Genomic DNA, 16357 nt, shown 5'->3' with positions numbered 1-16357 from the left:
TCCTCGGTGTTCCTCCAACATGCCAGGCACAGTCCCACCTGGAGCCTTTGCACATGCTGTTGCCTCTGTCTTGAATGCTCTTCTCCCAGACATCTGTGTGGTTCACAGCCTGGCTTCCATCTGATCTAATGTCACCTCCTCCGAGAGGTCTTCCCAGACCACCTGTCTCAAATGCTCCCACCACTCCCATCTCTCTCTCTGTCTCCCTTGCTTTACGTTGCTCATAGCCTTAATGTGATATTATTAAATGAATTCATTGGTTAGTTTATTACTGGGCAGAGACACAGACCATTTTATTCACTGTAGGATCCCCAGGGCCAGGCGCAGAATCTGGTACACAGCAGGTGTTTGGTAGATATTTGTGGAAGGAATGTGCTCAGTTGTGTTGAGTGCTATTTCCCCCTCCTTGGTGAAAGTTTCAGGCTCAGGCACTTAGGGTTCTGTCCTGTCTGCTGTATCTTCCCAGTCTCTCCTCCCAGGGCTGGAGACGTGGTGAGCCACCTCTAGTCTGGGAGGTGGGTGTTCTCAGCTGGAGCACACATGGAATCCACACTGGGCATTGTCAGATGAGAAATTGAAAGGGCTGATTCTCACCCAGGAGTGGAGATGGCTGCCCCTCATCCAGTCCCCTGTTGATTTGTCCCTACCTTGTGGGAATTTTTTTTCATCAATAGCCCACACATTTGATCCAGCTCAGAACCCTGCCGTGACCCCACTGCCCGCTGGATCAGCCCTGATTCCTCTCCAGCCTATGTTGCCCTGCCTGGTCTGGCCCCACCCCAACTCCAGCCTCCGGGAGTCCCCTCCCTCCTCACACTCTGGTTTTCTCTCTGTCCCTCTGCCAACCCCTTTCCTGCCCTAGCTCTAATGCACACGCCCTTCTCACTGCCTGGATCATTCTCACACCCTCTTTTCCATCTGGCCAATTCGTACGTACCCTTCAGGCCTCAGCTCAAGTGCCATTTCCCCAGGAGGATTTCCCATACCTGGATAGGTCTCTGCCATATAATCCAGTGCTCCTGCTTCTTCTCCATCATCCTAATTATTGTTTTTACTAATAGCATCACCTGAAATTGCTGGGAGCTTCCCTTTCCTCACAAGACAAAATTGTTTTATTTTATTTTGGGGGGAGGGGAGGGCCAAGAAGAAAAGAGGGATCTTCTGACAACAAGGCTTCTGCTTAGAGAAGGGGATGAGTCTGGACCTTTTATGCTCTCTCTTGGCGGGGGCGGGGGGGGCAGTTATGACTGACAGTGATGATATCCAATTGCATTTACAACAACTGTTCTGAAGCAGGTCTCTTAGGCTGCAGGCCATGCCCGCCTCCTCTGAGACAGCTCAGAGAAACTCAGTAAACATCCCCGACTCCCGTGCCAATCATTGGCTTCCTATGACTGTTGTCTTTTTGAAGAATGTTCCTCCAGCCTTTGCTGTGACTTACTTGTGAACAACAGTTAATGCAGGCAATTTATGATTCCCAACTCCTTCCCTCCAGAGGTGGGGAAAATCCATTACATTGGGTGTTATTGGGGGTCTCACAGGGAGCCCCCAGCGAGCAATGACTGCTGTATGATGGCAGTGACATTCCATTCACCTTCCCTTTCCTCCAGGACACAGAACTCTTGGCCATGTTTTCCGTGGAGAATGATAAGCTTATGATTGACGCCAAGCTGGACAAGTAAGAGGGTTTGCTGCTGAGGGTTCTCGCTTCTCATAAAGACTTCTTTGGCATTCTTATGTCTGGTGCCAATTCACAGGGAGGGCTTAGAGGTCTCTGGACTTGGCTGCTGGGTAAATCCAAGGGATGGCACAGGGGAAAATGGGCGGTAACTGCCAAAACCACTGGCGTGAGCAGGGCAAGGAGGGTGGAGCCGAGAGCCTCAAGGAAGGACCTGCTGCCAACAACAGCATGGGCGGTAACGATACTGCAGCTGCTACTGCACCAGCTGCTGGTGGTTAGCCGGGCTCTGTGCTGGCTGCTTCTGTGTCTAATGCCATTCAGCCTTGCAGAAGCAGGGCTATTATCTTCCCATTTTAAAGAGGAGAAAACTAAGACTCAGAGAGGTGGATTTATTTACTCAAGGAAGGCACAATATGAGAACAGAGCGTTTGCGGGGGGCGGCTGTGAGCCAACCCACGTCTGTCTGATTTGGAGCTGTGTCGAATGGTTACAAGCACCAGCTGTGGAGCCAGCAGTATGGGTTCAGATCCTTCCATGACCCCCGACTGGCTGTGTGATGTAAGCCAAGTGACCTTGCCTCTCTGAAACTCAGTTTTCTCATCTTAAAATGGGCATCGTTGTCTCCACCTTATAGGACTCATGATAATAGCTGTTATTTATTGGATGCTTTCTATGTGCCAGGCATTGAGCTAAGCCTTCAAGGTGTCTTCATTCATTTAATTCTTGACATCAGCCTATGGCTGCAAGGGTTATTATCATTGTTATTATTGTCTTCAAGGGTCCCACTTCAAGACAGATGAGAGTGTATGTAACACTTGCAGCGTGTGCCTAGTTCATTGTAAGGTTTTTGTCTTTTACAACAAATATTTATCAACCTCAACAGTGAGAGCTACTCCTACTGTGATGCTAATTGGAGCCATTCAGGAGTATCTAACGAGGTCTGAGACTGAGGCCTGGAAGGGGAGCAGGGGGCAGCCGTGGGGAGAGCTGGGGGTTCCAGTCATCGAGAGCAGAGCCGGCAAACTTCCAGGGGCAGGAAAGAGCTTGGGTGTCCTGGATGGAGCAGTCATGAAAGAAGGAGGGATAGGAGGAGAAGTTGAGAAGGACTCCTACGTTCTGAAGCAGAGTCTTCTCTCCTGAGAAGCCTCTATTGTTTCACATTGGTTTGTCTCCCACCTAGAGGCTAGTGGCTCCAATGTCTCTCTGCCCATGAGCAGATCTGGTCCAGCCTCTCTCAGGTGGGACTGCTGCTTTGCATGTGAGATTCAGGTGCAGCGAGACTGAAGCCCTCACAATGCAGAGAAAGACCTTGAACCCAGGCTCGGGCCTCCCTGCTCAGAACAGCACAGCAACCATGAATGCTGCTCAGGGCGTGAGTCCAGGGCTCCCTCTCCCAGCTCTGTGGCCTTGGCTGGTTTCGTGGGAGCCTTTGGTTCCTCCTTCGTGGAATTCCTAAAGGATCTTGCCAGGTAGTGATGATGCTCATGCAGGCATAGCACTCACCGGGTACCAGGGGTGATTCTATGGGATTTACTTGAATTACCCTATTTAGTGCTTATAGACACCCACTCTGCAGAGGAGGAAACTGAAGCATGGGCAACTTAAGTACTTTGCCAAGGACACATAGCTGTGATACGAGCCTTATGCGCATGTCACCGTGTCTGGCACATAGTTAATACTCTGTAATGGAGACCAGCCCTACTCATATTAACTCCCCCAGATCCAGAGGGGCTCCCTGAGGATGTTGGTGGACGGTCTCCTTACACTGAAATGTGAGCCTCTTATGATTCTCGGCAATTGCTACTTCTTTCTTTCTTTATTTGGCTGCACTGGGTCTTTGTTGCCGTCCACTGCGAACTCTTGGTTGCAGCATACAGACTCCTAGCTGAGGCATGTGGGATCTAGTTCCCTGACCAGGGACTGAAACCGGGCCCCCTGCATCAGGAGCTCAGAGTCTCTGAGTCACCAGGGAAGTCCCAATAGCTCCTTCTAACGAGCTGTTTTCTTCATCTGCAGGACCAGCCTCAACCTCAGAACCTCAAACGTGGGCAATTTTGATGTAAGTACCAAGCTCAGGCCCCAGAGTCAAGTCTGGGAATGGCACCCTGTGAGGCTGGCTGGGGACTGGGATGTCGGTGAATTCCAAAGCATTGATAGGCTGTCAGGCCTCGTTTTACAGATGGGAAAACTTGAGGCCCACAAGGCAAGTGAGGGGCATGGTCCTGATTCACAGCTCCTTCTACCATGCCTGTGGCGTCCCATTCTAACTGCCCCCATGGGGATCACTTGGCCCAAATCCTCCACCCCAGGGTGGGTGGCAGTTGGGGCAGCCATGACCTTTGGGACCTCTTCCTTCATGGATTGGGGGATTCAGCTTTGCCACTGACTCTTGTGTGACCTTAGCTATACCTACCCACTCAGCCTATTTCCTTGTCTGTAAGGCAAACAGGTTTGAACTTCTTTTGAAACCTCCACGTTCTAGAATTCTGCCTTTCTAAAGATCCATGAATCTGAGACACTTATATTCTAGAATTTGTTTTTTTTTCTTGTTTTTTTTTTTAATTAAATTTATTTTATTTTATTTTTCAACTTTACAATATTGTATTGGTTTTGCCATATATCAACATGAATCCGCCACAGGTATACATGTGTTCCCCATCCTGAACCCCCCTCCCTCCCCATACCATCCCTCTGGGTCATCCCAGTGCACCAGCTCCAAGCATCCAGTATCATACATCGAACCTGGACTGGCGACTCGTTTCATACATGATATTATACATGTTTCAATGCCATTCTCCCAAATCATCCCACCCTCTCCCTCTTCCACAGAGTCCAAAGGACTGTTCTATACATCAGTGTCTCTTTTGCTGTCTCGTATACAGAGTTATTGTTACCATCTTTCTAAATTCCATATATATGCGTTAGTATACTGTATTGGTGTTTTTCTTTCTGGCTTACTTCACTCTGTATAATAGGCTCCAGTTTCATCCACCTCATTAGAACTGATTCAAATGTATTCTTTTTAATGGCTGAGAATTTGGTCCTGTTTCATCAGTTTTTTCATTCTTGTGTCCCCCACTCCACCTAAGACTTTGAAAATGCCCATTTGGCGTTGCAAAGAGTTGGACACGACTGAGTGACTGAACTGAACCGACTGATTTTATAAATTGATAATGAAATTGATGCTTGCTTTCTGGGGCAAGTTTGGGTGAGATTTCCACTTATGCAGAGACAGTCATGGAGCTTTTCTTGTCCAAACAACTCATAGGATTGGTATCATCAGCTTCATTTTATAGATGGAGAGATTGGTACCCAGATAGGGGCAGTGACGTGCTTTACAGCTGGTTGGGGCAGAGCTCAGACTAGAATGGAAATCTCTGGACGCCAAATGGAAAAAGACACCAATACTTAATTGGATATTTAATAAATATTTCTGGAGCAATAGAAATTGACATCAGGCACTACCTTAACCTTTTATTTACTTATTTATTTTGAAATCAAGCCTTTCTCCATTGATTCTCAAATCAAACTTATGATGTGGGTGCAATTATTGGCCCACTTTCCAAATAAGAGAGTCAAACACAGAGAAGTTAAGCGACTCTCCCAAGGTCACAGAGCTGGTAAGAGGCAGTGTGTTAGTCATTCAGTCGTGTCCAACTCTTTATGACCCCATGGACTGTAGCCCTCCAGGCTCATCTGTCCATGGGGATTCTCCAGGCAAGAATACTGGAGTGGGTAGCCATTCCCTTCTCCAGGGGATCTTCCTGACCCAGGGATTGAACCCGGGTCTCCTGAACTACAGGCAGACTCTTTAGCAACAGAGCCACCAGGTAAGAGGCAGTGCTGGGACTTGAGTCCCATGCTCTGTCACCATGGTATCACGTGGCACCATGCCGTGGCAGGTATTCTACACAGAAGAGCTTATGTTTGGTTTGGACAAGTACTCCCTGAGGTAAAGATTGCCCACTCACATTTTCAGATGTAGAAAGCAAGGTTTAGAGAAGTGAAGAGCAGTTCTATATGAAAAAGGGCTTCCCTGGTGACTCAGAGGTGAAGTATCTGCCTGCAGAGCAGGAACCATGGGTTCGATCCCTGGGTCAGGAAGATTCCCTGGAGCAGGGCATGGCAACTCACTCCAGTATTCATGCCTGGAGAATGGACGGAGGAGCCTGGCGAGCTGCAGTCCATGGGCTTGCAAAGAGCTGGGCACAACTATAGCATGTACACACGCTATATGAAAAGGCTCAAGGCCAAGCGTTTTACATGATCTGCTCCTAATCCTCACTGCTTCCTTGCAAGCCGGACTTGCTGGCCCATTTTACAGCTGAGGAAACTGGGGGTCAGAGAGGTGAGGGAAGCTGCCTGGAAGTCCATGGAAGCTGAGCTGGGGTGGGGACCTGCAGTGCTGGTCACAAAGCGCAAGGGCCTTCCAAGCTACCAAAGGCCCCGTGCTCTTTGCCCCTTGGGAGGACCTGATCTCCCTCGGTCTCTGCCTCACCATGAGCCTTGGGCCAGAACTTGCCGGCAATTGGACCTCAGCCTTCGCATCTGTACAAGGAGCAGGTGGACCAGATGTGCCTTGGGGTTGGTGGTGCTGGAATCACAGGGGCTCTGGCTGCAGCTCCCAGATTCTTCTGGAGATGCTCTTCGGCTTCCTCTCCAGCCACAGGGCTGGGTGTGGGGGTGGGGGCTCAAAGATCCCTTTAGACCTGAGCGAATCTCTGCCTTTTCATTCTTCCTCTGCAGGTTGGCCTCTTGGAGGTGCTGGTCGGGAAGATTTTTGACCTGGCGTTCATGCCTGCAATGAATGGTGAGAGAGGGTGCCCCAGGGGTGCGCGGCCTGTGGATCAGGGGGTTACTGGTTTGTTGGGCATATTTGATGCACAGCTGTTCCACCTCAATAGCATTCCCGAGACCTTCACTCTAAGCTTATTTATCTCAGCCTCTAAATGCAAATATTGCCCCAAGATTCCATCAACTTCTTTATTTGCTGCTTTTGTTGTATTCTTTCCCTGCCCCGCCTTATTTGACTGATTTCTCTGATTATCTATGTGAACTTCTGATTATATGTGAAAATTATGTGTGTGTACATTTTAGAAAGTCCAGAGAGGTTAGAAAACAAAATCTCACCTCCCAAAGGCAATTAATCCCAATATCTGGGTACACTTCCTTCTAAACTCCTCTTTTTTGGTTTTTAACATTTTTATATTTATTTTCATTGGGTTTCTTTTCAGCTGTGGTAAGATATATATACATATATCTATATATATAGATAGATACATATACATATATAAACATAAAATTTGCCTTCCTAGCCATTTTTAACTTAATTCACATGGCTGTGTTCCTGACTTATTTTTTCTGACTTATCTTTAATTGTGTATTTATTTTTACTTGCGCAGGGACCACATGTGTATTTTACTAATGTAAAAAGTTCGATCAGTTCAGACAGAACTAAAGTTGCTGTTACCAATATTCCCAGCCTCCTAACCCCCTAGACAGTTACATAGTCAGTTAGAGGGTTTTCTTGCCCGAATTTATAAATAGATCAAACAGCCTGGTGCGTCATCTCTGTGGCTCCTTGTTGAGCCCTGGGGCCACTGGAGGCTGGCTCAGCTGCTCCATCAAGAACCACAGCCCTCAAGCTGTTATCAACCAGGGTTCTTGGCCCCCTTAATCAATAGAAATTGATCAGAGGCCAGACAAGAAATGCAAGCAAGGCTTTACTGGGGTCCCTGCTGCAGCAAGGGGGGGAGCAAGAACAAACAACAGGTTCCCTTGCTTACTGTCTCCCTGAGTGGGGCAAGCTTGCTTCTTATATGTGGTGAGGGTAAGGGTGGTCCAGTGGTCAGGCTGGAGGGGTGACCTAAGTGGTTTTTCCACCCCTTAGGTGGTATTGTGTGTACAGGGCATGTGCAGTATCCTGCTTCTGTTCCTGACCTCCTCTTCTTTGGTCCAGGCTCTTTAAAGCTGGCAGTTCTTTAAAGATGGCAGTTAGGTTTTCGGTTTGGGGAGAAGGCAATGGCACCCCACTCCAGTACTCTTGCCTGGAAAATCCCATGGACAGAGGAGCCTGGTGAGCTGCAGTCCATGGGGTCGCTAGAGGTCGGACACGACTGAGGGACTTCACTTTCCCTTTTCACTTTCATGCGTTGGAGAAGGAAATGGCAACCCACTCCAGTGTTCTTGCCTGGAGAATCCCAGGGATGGGGGAGCCTGTGGGCTGCCGTCTATGGGGTCACACAGAGTCGGACACGACTGACGTGACTTAGCAGTAGCAGCAGCAGGTTTTCGGTTTATTTGTATCTTTTGTCCAGAATTTGCCCCAACTCTTATTTTTAGTCCCATACAGTTTCTTTGTATTTTCTTGCTTGAGGAGAGGTGTGTCCAGGTGCAAGAACTGCAGCAAAGGACCCCAGGTCCCATCTTGTCTCATTGCTGCTGGACCCCAACCTCTGTCTCCCCACTTCTGCATCCTGGAAGATGGAATGAAGAGGGGTGGCATCAACTGTACCAGCTCAGTTCATTTGGAGAACTCTTGATGTCAATCAGACCTTTTTTCAGGGGACTGTCACCAGAGGAGACTGAATCAGAACCACAGAAAAGCGCTGGTCACCAGGCCCATGCTCATTCCCTGGTAGGAGAGGATGATGTCAGGAGATGGATGGGGCTGGGCTGACCTGGGAGCCAATAGATGGAGAGGCTCTCCTGGGCTTCACCACTAGGAGGTGCTGTGAACTTGACAGCAATTCCCTCAATCTCACTATACTGCGATTTACCATTCTCAAAAGTGAGAGGTTGGGTTAGATCTATGATTCCCAAAAAGGGTTCTGTAGAAAATCAGTCCCACAAGATACTCTGAGAAAAGGGTTCCATGACCAAGCAAGTTTGGGAAATACTGCATAGGTCCCTCGGGGGTAGATTCACAATGTCCTTAGTCCTCTGAAAAATCCTGCTGGAGTCAGAGGACTAAGTCCCGTGTTTCCCACCTGCTTCACCCCCTTTCCTGGCTCCCTTCCTTCTTTCTTTCTAGAATGTTAATCAGCAGGTCTGCTTAGGCTCTGACGATCTAGACCTCCACGGAGGTCACTTGTTGGGGTCCCATGTATTTCCTTCCATGCCTTCATTCAGCAAACCTCTGTCTCCTCCTCTGTGCTCCACCCAGGTCTGGGTGATGCTGGGGACACAGTCCTTGCCGGAAGAAACTCACAATCTAGTGGTGGTGACAGATGCGAAGACAGGGCATTAGTATGCTGTGGTTTCCGAAATGCAGTTGTTCGGGAAGAGTGGCAGGAGCACAGGGTTGCTCAGGCTGGTGGGTAGGAGACCTCACAGAGGTGGCATCGAAACAGAATTTCGGGGAAGGCTCAGAACTCAGCAGGCAGGCAAGGCTGAGGCTGTGTGCTCCCAGCACAAGGACGGGCAAGGACAAAGTCCTGGAGGCATGAAAGACGTAATACTGGAGGCTTCGGGAAGGTTGCTGCCTCTTGGCCACGCTGATTGTACCTGATCATTTTTTTCCCCCACAGCTGTGCTGGGCTCCGGTGTCCCTCTTCCCAAAATCCTCAACATCGACTTCAGCAACGCAGACATTGACATCTTGGAGGTAAGGGGAGATAGAGCTCTGTTCTGCCTTCCTCTGCAAACCCAGGAATTGGGAGGAAGAAGAGAAGGGAAGGGAAGGGCAGGACAATAGCAGCCTCTACCTTCAAAGGATGGGGCTGAGGGAATAAGAAACAAAGCTGCTAGGAGCCTTAAATGAAGCTCTCATCACTGCCCCCATCTCACAGATGGGAATACTGAGGCTCAGAGCAGTAAAGGGCTTGCCCAAAGTGAAAGTGTGACATAGTTCATCAGAAATTTTTTTATTGAGCACCTAATATGTGCCAGACAATGCCCAAGGGGCTGAGGAAACAGTAGTGAACAAAAACCCTGGCCCTTGCAAAGCTTCAACCAGTGGGTAGATGGGCCTTTGGGAAAATATTCCTGAATAATTGTTAATTGGAATCATGGCAGGTGCTATGGAGGGGATCTTGTTACCACTTCCAAAATACACATAAGTTCAATATCTGAAATTCAAAAAATACAAAAAAGATGAAACAAACACATGTTTATCTTCCTAGATATATTTGCAACCCAGAAATTATCCCTTAGAACATTTTGTTATTTTTCATTCCAATCTCTCTGGAATTTTATTTTTAAACATGGCTTGACCAGGGGGTCGGTCAGTAGAGCACTGGAGTTGAAGAATAAGGGTCCTGGCGTCCACTGGCCTGGGTTTAAATCCTGACTTTGACAGTTTCCAGCTGGGTGGCCCTGGGCCTCAGTTATCTCCTCTATACAAAGGAGCTAATCATAGTGTGTATCTACCGGGCTGCATTTAGGATAAAAGAGGTTCTGCACATAAGGGGCCTTGTACAGCCCCTGGCGCAGAGTCAGCATTCTAGAAGTGTCTGTCATTATCAGCATCACTGTAATAAAGAAGGTGCAGTGTACATCCTGGTGCACAAACTGGTTCTGACTCCAGGATTCAGTTCTTTAGAACATGATCCCCGAACATGATCCCAGATTGACGAAGTCCTTTTCAAAAGGTAGCACCTATTTGCATAGCCACCAGCTGTGTGCTGAGAGCCCAGCTCCTCACACTCATGCCAGGCTTGGGCCTCAGACCAGGGGACAGCCCACCCCACCCCCACCTTTGGGGAAGAGTCAAGAGAGGTGGCAGTGACCTTGAATGGGCAATGTGGGTCAGACGCCGGCTCTGGGGTGTCCTTAGGGGTGCCAGTCGTCGTCCCTTCTCTTGAGCGCCTGAAGGACCTCAGCACTACTCTGAGCCTCAGTTTCCTCATCTGAAATGAGGAACACCACCACCCACTTCACGGAGTTGACAGTGAGAGATTAAATGAGACACAGCATTTCAGTGTTAACGGTCATCATTCACTTGTTAAAAATGGGTTAGGAAATGTGAACAGGACTGGCAGAAATTTACGTCCCCATCGTCACCACAGTCATCATTTCTACCATTTACTGAGCACATGTGGTGCGCCCTGCACTGTCTTAGGGCTCCGGTCAATGTTGGCCTCATGTCGTAGGTAAAGGACCTGCGTATCAGAGAGGGTAGGCCACTTGCCCAAGGTCACTCAGCTAGTGAGAGGCAGGATTTGCACTGAAGTAACAGAGATAGCTCAGACCAGGGGTTTTCACCCGAGATTGTATTGCAACCCACCTCCCCAACCTGAAGGGAATTTTAAAATGTGTAGGGATGAATTTTCTTTCCTGAATAATCACGCTTGAGCATTTTATATCAAAATAATTGGGTTGGCCAAAAAGTTCATTTGGGTTTTTCCGTAACATCTTATGGAATAACCCAAACTAATGTTTTGGCTGACTCAATACCTATTATTTTGTTATAAATTACTTATCTTTTATTTCTTCTGTATATTCCAGTAAAAGAATTATACTGGCTTTTAAAATATATGTATCAGTAAATTATGTAATCTATGAGATTCATTTCAGAGTAAAGGAAGTAATGAAGTCCTATAATCAAATGAAAAATGGGTGTTGGGTCTGAAAGGTGAAAAATCACTGGTTTAAAGAAAGATTCAGAAAAAAAGAGAAAGACTCAGAGGCTCTTGTAGGCTCTCTGTTGTTCAGTGGCTCAATTGTGTCCAACTCTTTTTGACCCCATGGACTGCAGCACACCAGGCTTCCCTGTCCTTCACCATCTCCCAGAGCTTGCTCAAACTCATGTCCATTGAGCTGATAATGCCATCCAACCATCTCATCCTCTGTCATTCCCTTCTCCTCCTGCCCTCAATCTTTCCCATCATCAGGGTCTTTTCTCATGAGTCAGCTCTTTGTATCAGGTGTCCAAAATATTGGAGCTTCAGCTTGAACATCAGTCCTTCCGATGAATATTCAGGATTGATTTCCTTTAGGATGGACTGGTTTGATCTCCTTGCAGTCCAAGGGACTCTCAAGAGTCTTATAGGCCCTCTGTAAATGGTAGCTATTCTTCTTCTTATTATTAGGAAAGGAAAGTGAAAGTGAAATCCCTCAGTCGTGTCTGACTCTTTGCGACCCCATAGACTGTAGCCTACCAGGCTCCTCTGTCCATGGGATTTTCCAGGCAATAGTACTGGAGTGGATTGCCATTTCCTTCTCCAGGGGATCTTCCCAACCCAGGGTTCGAACCTGGGTCTCCCGCATTGTAGATAGACGCTTTACTGTCTGAGCCACCAGGGAAGTCCTTCTTCTTATTACTACTACTAAATGGGTCTAGCCATTTATTTTAACTTTTTATTTTAAAATAATTTTAGACTTATAGAAAAGTTGCAAAAATAGTTCAGAGAGAGTTCCAGAACACTCTTCACCTATCTTCCTCCAGTGTCAGCATCTGCTGTAGTCCAAGTACAACGATCACAGCCAGGAAGTTAACATTAGTACAGATCCACAGGCCTCACCTGCCAGCTTTCCCACGAATGTCCTTCGTCTGGCTCAGGATCCGGGCTTCCACTTCACAGTTGGTGGTCACACCTCCTTAGCGCCCTTCAATCTGGGACGGTTCCTCAATTTTCCTTGTGTTTTGTGACCTTGACATTTCTGATGAGCTGGGCTGGATTTGTGGGATGTCTCTCAATTTGGATTTGACTGATAGTTTCTCATAATTAGATGAGGTTATGTATTTTTGGCAAGAATGCTGCCAAACAATGCTGTGCCCTTGTCAGGGTACCAAGTCAGGGCCCGTGACGTCAGCATCTCCTTCCCGGAAGTGTTCAGCTTTGCTCTTGTGGTTAAGGTGGATCCTGCCAGGTTTCTCCACCAAGTTGCTACATTCTCCCTTTATAACTAATCAATATCGCATGGGGCCTAAACTTCAACACTATGCAAATATCCTGTTTCTCACCACACTTTTCCCACTACTTTTGTCATTCATTAATGATTTTTGCCTTCAACAGTATTGCTGTGCTGTTTGCCTGAATGGTGATTTTTTTTATCTCTTCAATTCCTTTCACACTTACTAGTTGGTGTTCTGCTGTAAAGAAAAGTTACCCCTTCTCCCTCATTTATTTATTTACTCAATTACTTATACCAGTATGGACACATGGGTATTCATTTGTGCTATGAATTAAGTCTGTTGCTTTTATTATTGTTGTAGATCTTTTTAATTATGAAAACTGGAGTTTGGAAGAGTTTGGAGAGGGGCTCAGGCCTGCTTCTCTTTATTTGGAAAAGAAGGAAATGAGGGGTAGGGTGGGAAGTGTCTTGCCCAAGATCCCCTGCTCACAGCAAGCTAATGGACACAGCCAGGGTGATTCTCAGGCCCCTTTGACCCCAGCTGTCTCCACTGTTCAGAGTTACTGCTGCCGAGAAATGCGACTGGCCTGACCCTAAGGCAGGCGGCTGTCTGCTGAGCTGTAGCCAGAAGCCGCCCCATTCACTAACCAGCTCTGTGTTCTGCTCTCCAAGGACCTTCTGGTGCTGAGCACCTGAATGACAGAGGCAGAGATGCTGCTACAGCCTGGGGAGAAGCTGGAACCAGTCCTGGAAAGCCTTGGCCTGACACGGTCCCCAGCTCCAAGTCTCTTCAGCTCCTCAACAGGTCCCTCTCCATCCCTCCAACCACTGCCCCCATTGACGAACAATCCCATCCATGGTCAGCCCCCGGCAGGGGCATAGAGTTCTCCTAGAAGACCGAGGCCTCTCAGACTCCACGCCAGACCCCAAGCTGAGAACTTTATGCTTTCAATAAAAGATTCCTCTTTCCCTGCAGTTGGGGCGAGTCTCCCCAAAGGACCCTCCCTCAGGGTCTGGGTGTTTCTTTCCTTGTTCGAGACTTCACGGGGGGCATCTGGCAGATGTAGCTACAGCCTCATGAAAGATGGTTCAGTCCATTACTGAAAAATGCCAGACACCTCTGAGGACCCTGTGGATGGGCAAGGGGGGACCTTAATTCAGTTCTCACTGCCTTCTTCAGCTCTCAGCTTGGCTGATCTCTCATTCCTCAATTCCCCCACCCCAACTCCACAGCGCACGGGGAGGGTCAGCACTCAGAAGTAGCAAGTTCAAAGTCATTAGACTGACTGCACACTGCCGGAGGGCTGCCCTCTGGCCTAACTCCCATTCGCCAAGATGACAAAGGTCTCCACTCCTTTCTCAGCTTTCACCTGCCCTCTCCCCTCCCCATCTTCTCTGTGTTCCCAGCATGTGATTTACACCCATCCACCACCAGCCAGAAGGGTGGTGGATGGGTGTATCTCAGGTCCCAGGGGAGAGATGAAAGAGGCAAAAATAAGATATCCTCCTGCCTCATCCTCCTGAGAGATGTTTATGGAGTGCTTGCTACCTGCTGAGCCTGGCACTGAGACTTTGGGATTTGATCTCATTTAACCTCATGAGAGCACCATGAGGTAGATATCAGGATAGTTCCTATTTTGCAGGTGGGGAAACTGAGGCATCAAGAATTGCAATGACTTGCCCAAGGTTGCACAGCTGCAAAATGACAGAGCTGGGGTTTAAACCTGATGATTTAACTGCAAGGCTCAAGCCCTCTCCACTTACCACACTGTCTCTGTTCATAAGCTGCAGGGGGGAAGCCCTGGGCTGAATTTGTCCCCACATCTGCACAGTCCCCAGAGCAAAGAAAGCATAAGGAGGGAGTCAAGCACCAGCACTTCCAGGCTTCCACCAGGAAGCATCGCTTTCACTCACACTTCATTGGCCAAAGCAGGTCACATGATCTAGCTTGACTTCAAGGGGTAGGGAAGTATGATCAGGAGGAAGGGGAAACCAGGTATATGCCTGAGCATGGTAAGGTCTTCTATGTCTAACCACAGGTCTTATCTGTGGTTAGAGCTGAGGGGCAGTGAGGCTCCTGTTGCCATAGAGATTCTGCAGAAATACTAGGCATCTCATGTCTTCAGGTCCAAGCTGAGGAGGCACGGATGCAGCAGCAGCCCACAAAATGAGCAAGGAAGCTCCCAGATGGGTTCTTTACAAACAAGCTCTTTTTCTAGAAATAAAGCCCAATGACTGTATGTCCGTTGAAACTTAGACTCTGGCCATGTACGGTCTGCTCAGAGCAACTGCTCCCCAAGCCCCACCCCAAAGCTCCTTCTCTGCCAGACAGTGAGGAAAACAGCCAATCTCTTCATGTTGAAAACAATCAGACAGCATTCTACAGAGAGGTTTCCCTGCCACAGGACAGCTTTATACATCACCAGCCTCAACTCTGGCATCAGGAGGTCATTAAAGAGCAAGACTTTTGGAGTCAGGAGAATGGGGTTCACATTCCATCACTGTCACTGGTTGACTTAGTGAGGCCCTTTAGCCTTCTAATCTTGAGTTTTCTTATCAGTGGGCTTCGCTGGTGGCTCAGATGATAAATAATCTGCCTGTAATGAGGGAGACCCGGGTTCGATCCCTGGGTTGGGAAGATCCCCTGGAGAAGGGAATGGCAACCCACTCCAGTATTCTTGCCTCAAGAATTCCATGGATGGAGGAGCCTGGCAGGCTACTGTCCATGGGGTTGCAAAGAGTCAGCTGTGACTGAGTGACTAGCACTTTGTTATATGTAAAATGGATAATAATAATAATACCTTAAAATGAGTGTGAGGCTATTTAAATGAGATCATTTTTTGTTTTCTGAGGTGCTTATTAGCACCAAGGCTGGCACACAGTAAGTGTTTAATTTCTGCTTGCTGTGGTTAGAATTTCTAGAGTGTGAGCCTTTGGGACCCTCTTGCCTCTGTTGACCTAGAACTAAAAGACTGCCAGTTATTTCTTCAGCAAAGATGAGCTTATTCAGGACAAGCAGAAAAGTGTAACTTGGGGTCTGCAACCATGGTGACCTGTGTGCATGTCCCCCCATGGCAAGAGAAGGAGAACACTTTTATAGAGGGGGAAAAGAAGTTGCAAGGGCTGTAGTAAACAAAGGGTCCATGGTTTTTCATTGGCTGAGTCCTTGCCAGGAGAGAAGAGGAGTCTTTCTTCTTCCTATTGTCATGGGATGTGAGAATTCCCCATTCTGGCCTCCCAACTCTACTGAAGTTTCTGTTTAATTTGTGCACCTCTGATCAGCTAAACTGAGAACAAGGAAGTGTACTTGGCATTGCTAGCAAGAGATGCCTAAGGGATTCTTCCTAGAGGAAGGCAGGAGTTTTTCCTCCAAACAGCTCCATTAGAGCCACAGAGGACATTTAGAGCAGTTTTAGCAGTTATTTGATGCCAGCTTATCGCCTTGAGGGGCAAAGAAGTATTGAAGTCCTTTTTAAGTCCTTTTGTATCTTCCTCCCAGTGATTTTTAAAAAGAACTTTCCCTCCATGTCTTATTTTCTCTTTCACTTAAATGTCAGAGAGTTAAATTATTTAGTTTATATTTATTATTTAGTCTATTGTAACCCAATGTATTAGGTTTATTCCTGACTGCATCATTCATTCATTCACTAAGTGGCTACCAATTCTGCCTTCCTGGAGCTTCAGTCTTACTCCACAAGACAGATCTTTAACAATAAATTCTAAGAAAACAAGAATAAGTAAATTAACAAACAAAAAGGCTATTTTGAGATGGTCTTGAGGGTTAAAAAGATAAACATGGATACATATCAAGGAGGGAAGAGAGAGGGTGACGCACCTTTGCGTGGTCAGAGAAGGCCTGTCTGAGGAGGAAGCATCATC

General features: G+C 47.6%; 1 protein-coding gene across 1 annotated transcript in view; it reads left to right on the top strand.

Annotated features, from left to right (window-relative positions):
- BPIFB4 (BPI fold containing family B member 4) overlaps positions 1–14949 on the top strand; it is a 31187-nt gene extending 16238 nt beyond the window's left edge. The window contains exons 12-16 of the mRNA XM_086330900.1: positions 1611–1678; positions 3698–3740; positions 6428–6491; positions 9211–9287; positions 13151–14949. Coding sequence (XP_086187026.1) covers positions 1611–1678; positions 3698–3740; positions 6428–6491; positions 9211–9287; positions 13151–13174 — 276 coding nt within the window. The 3' untranslated portion in view covers positions 13175–14949. The remainder of the gene's footprint in view (positions 1–1610; positions 1679–3697; positions 3741–6427; positions 6492–9210; positions 9288–13150) is intronic.
- The last annotated feature ends 1408 nt before the right edge of the window (positions 14950–16357 follow it).

This window comes from Bos grunniens, chromosome 13 (genome assembly GCF_055505025.1).
Source record: "Bos grunniens cultivar Pamir isolate PY7600 chromosome 13, Bosgru_T2T1.0, whole genome shotgun sequence".
In the NCBI taxonomy this organism is placed as follows: domain Eukaryota; kingdom Metazoa; phylum Chordata; class Mammalia; order Artiodactyla; family Bovidae; genus Bos; species Bos grunniens.
The sequence above is the reverse complement of the archived record's forward strand: the minus strand, read 5'-3'. Positions and strand labels throughout refer to the sequence as shown.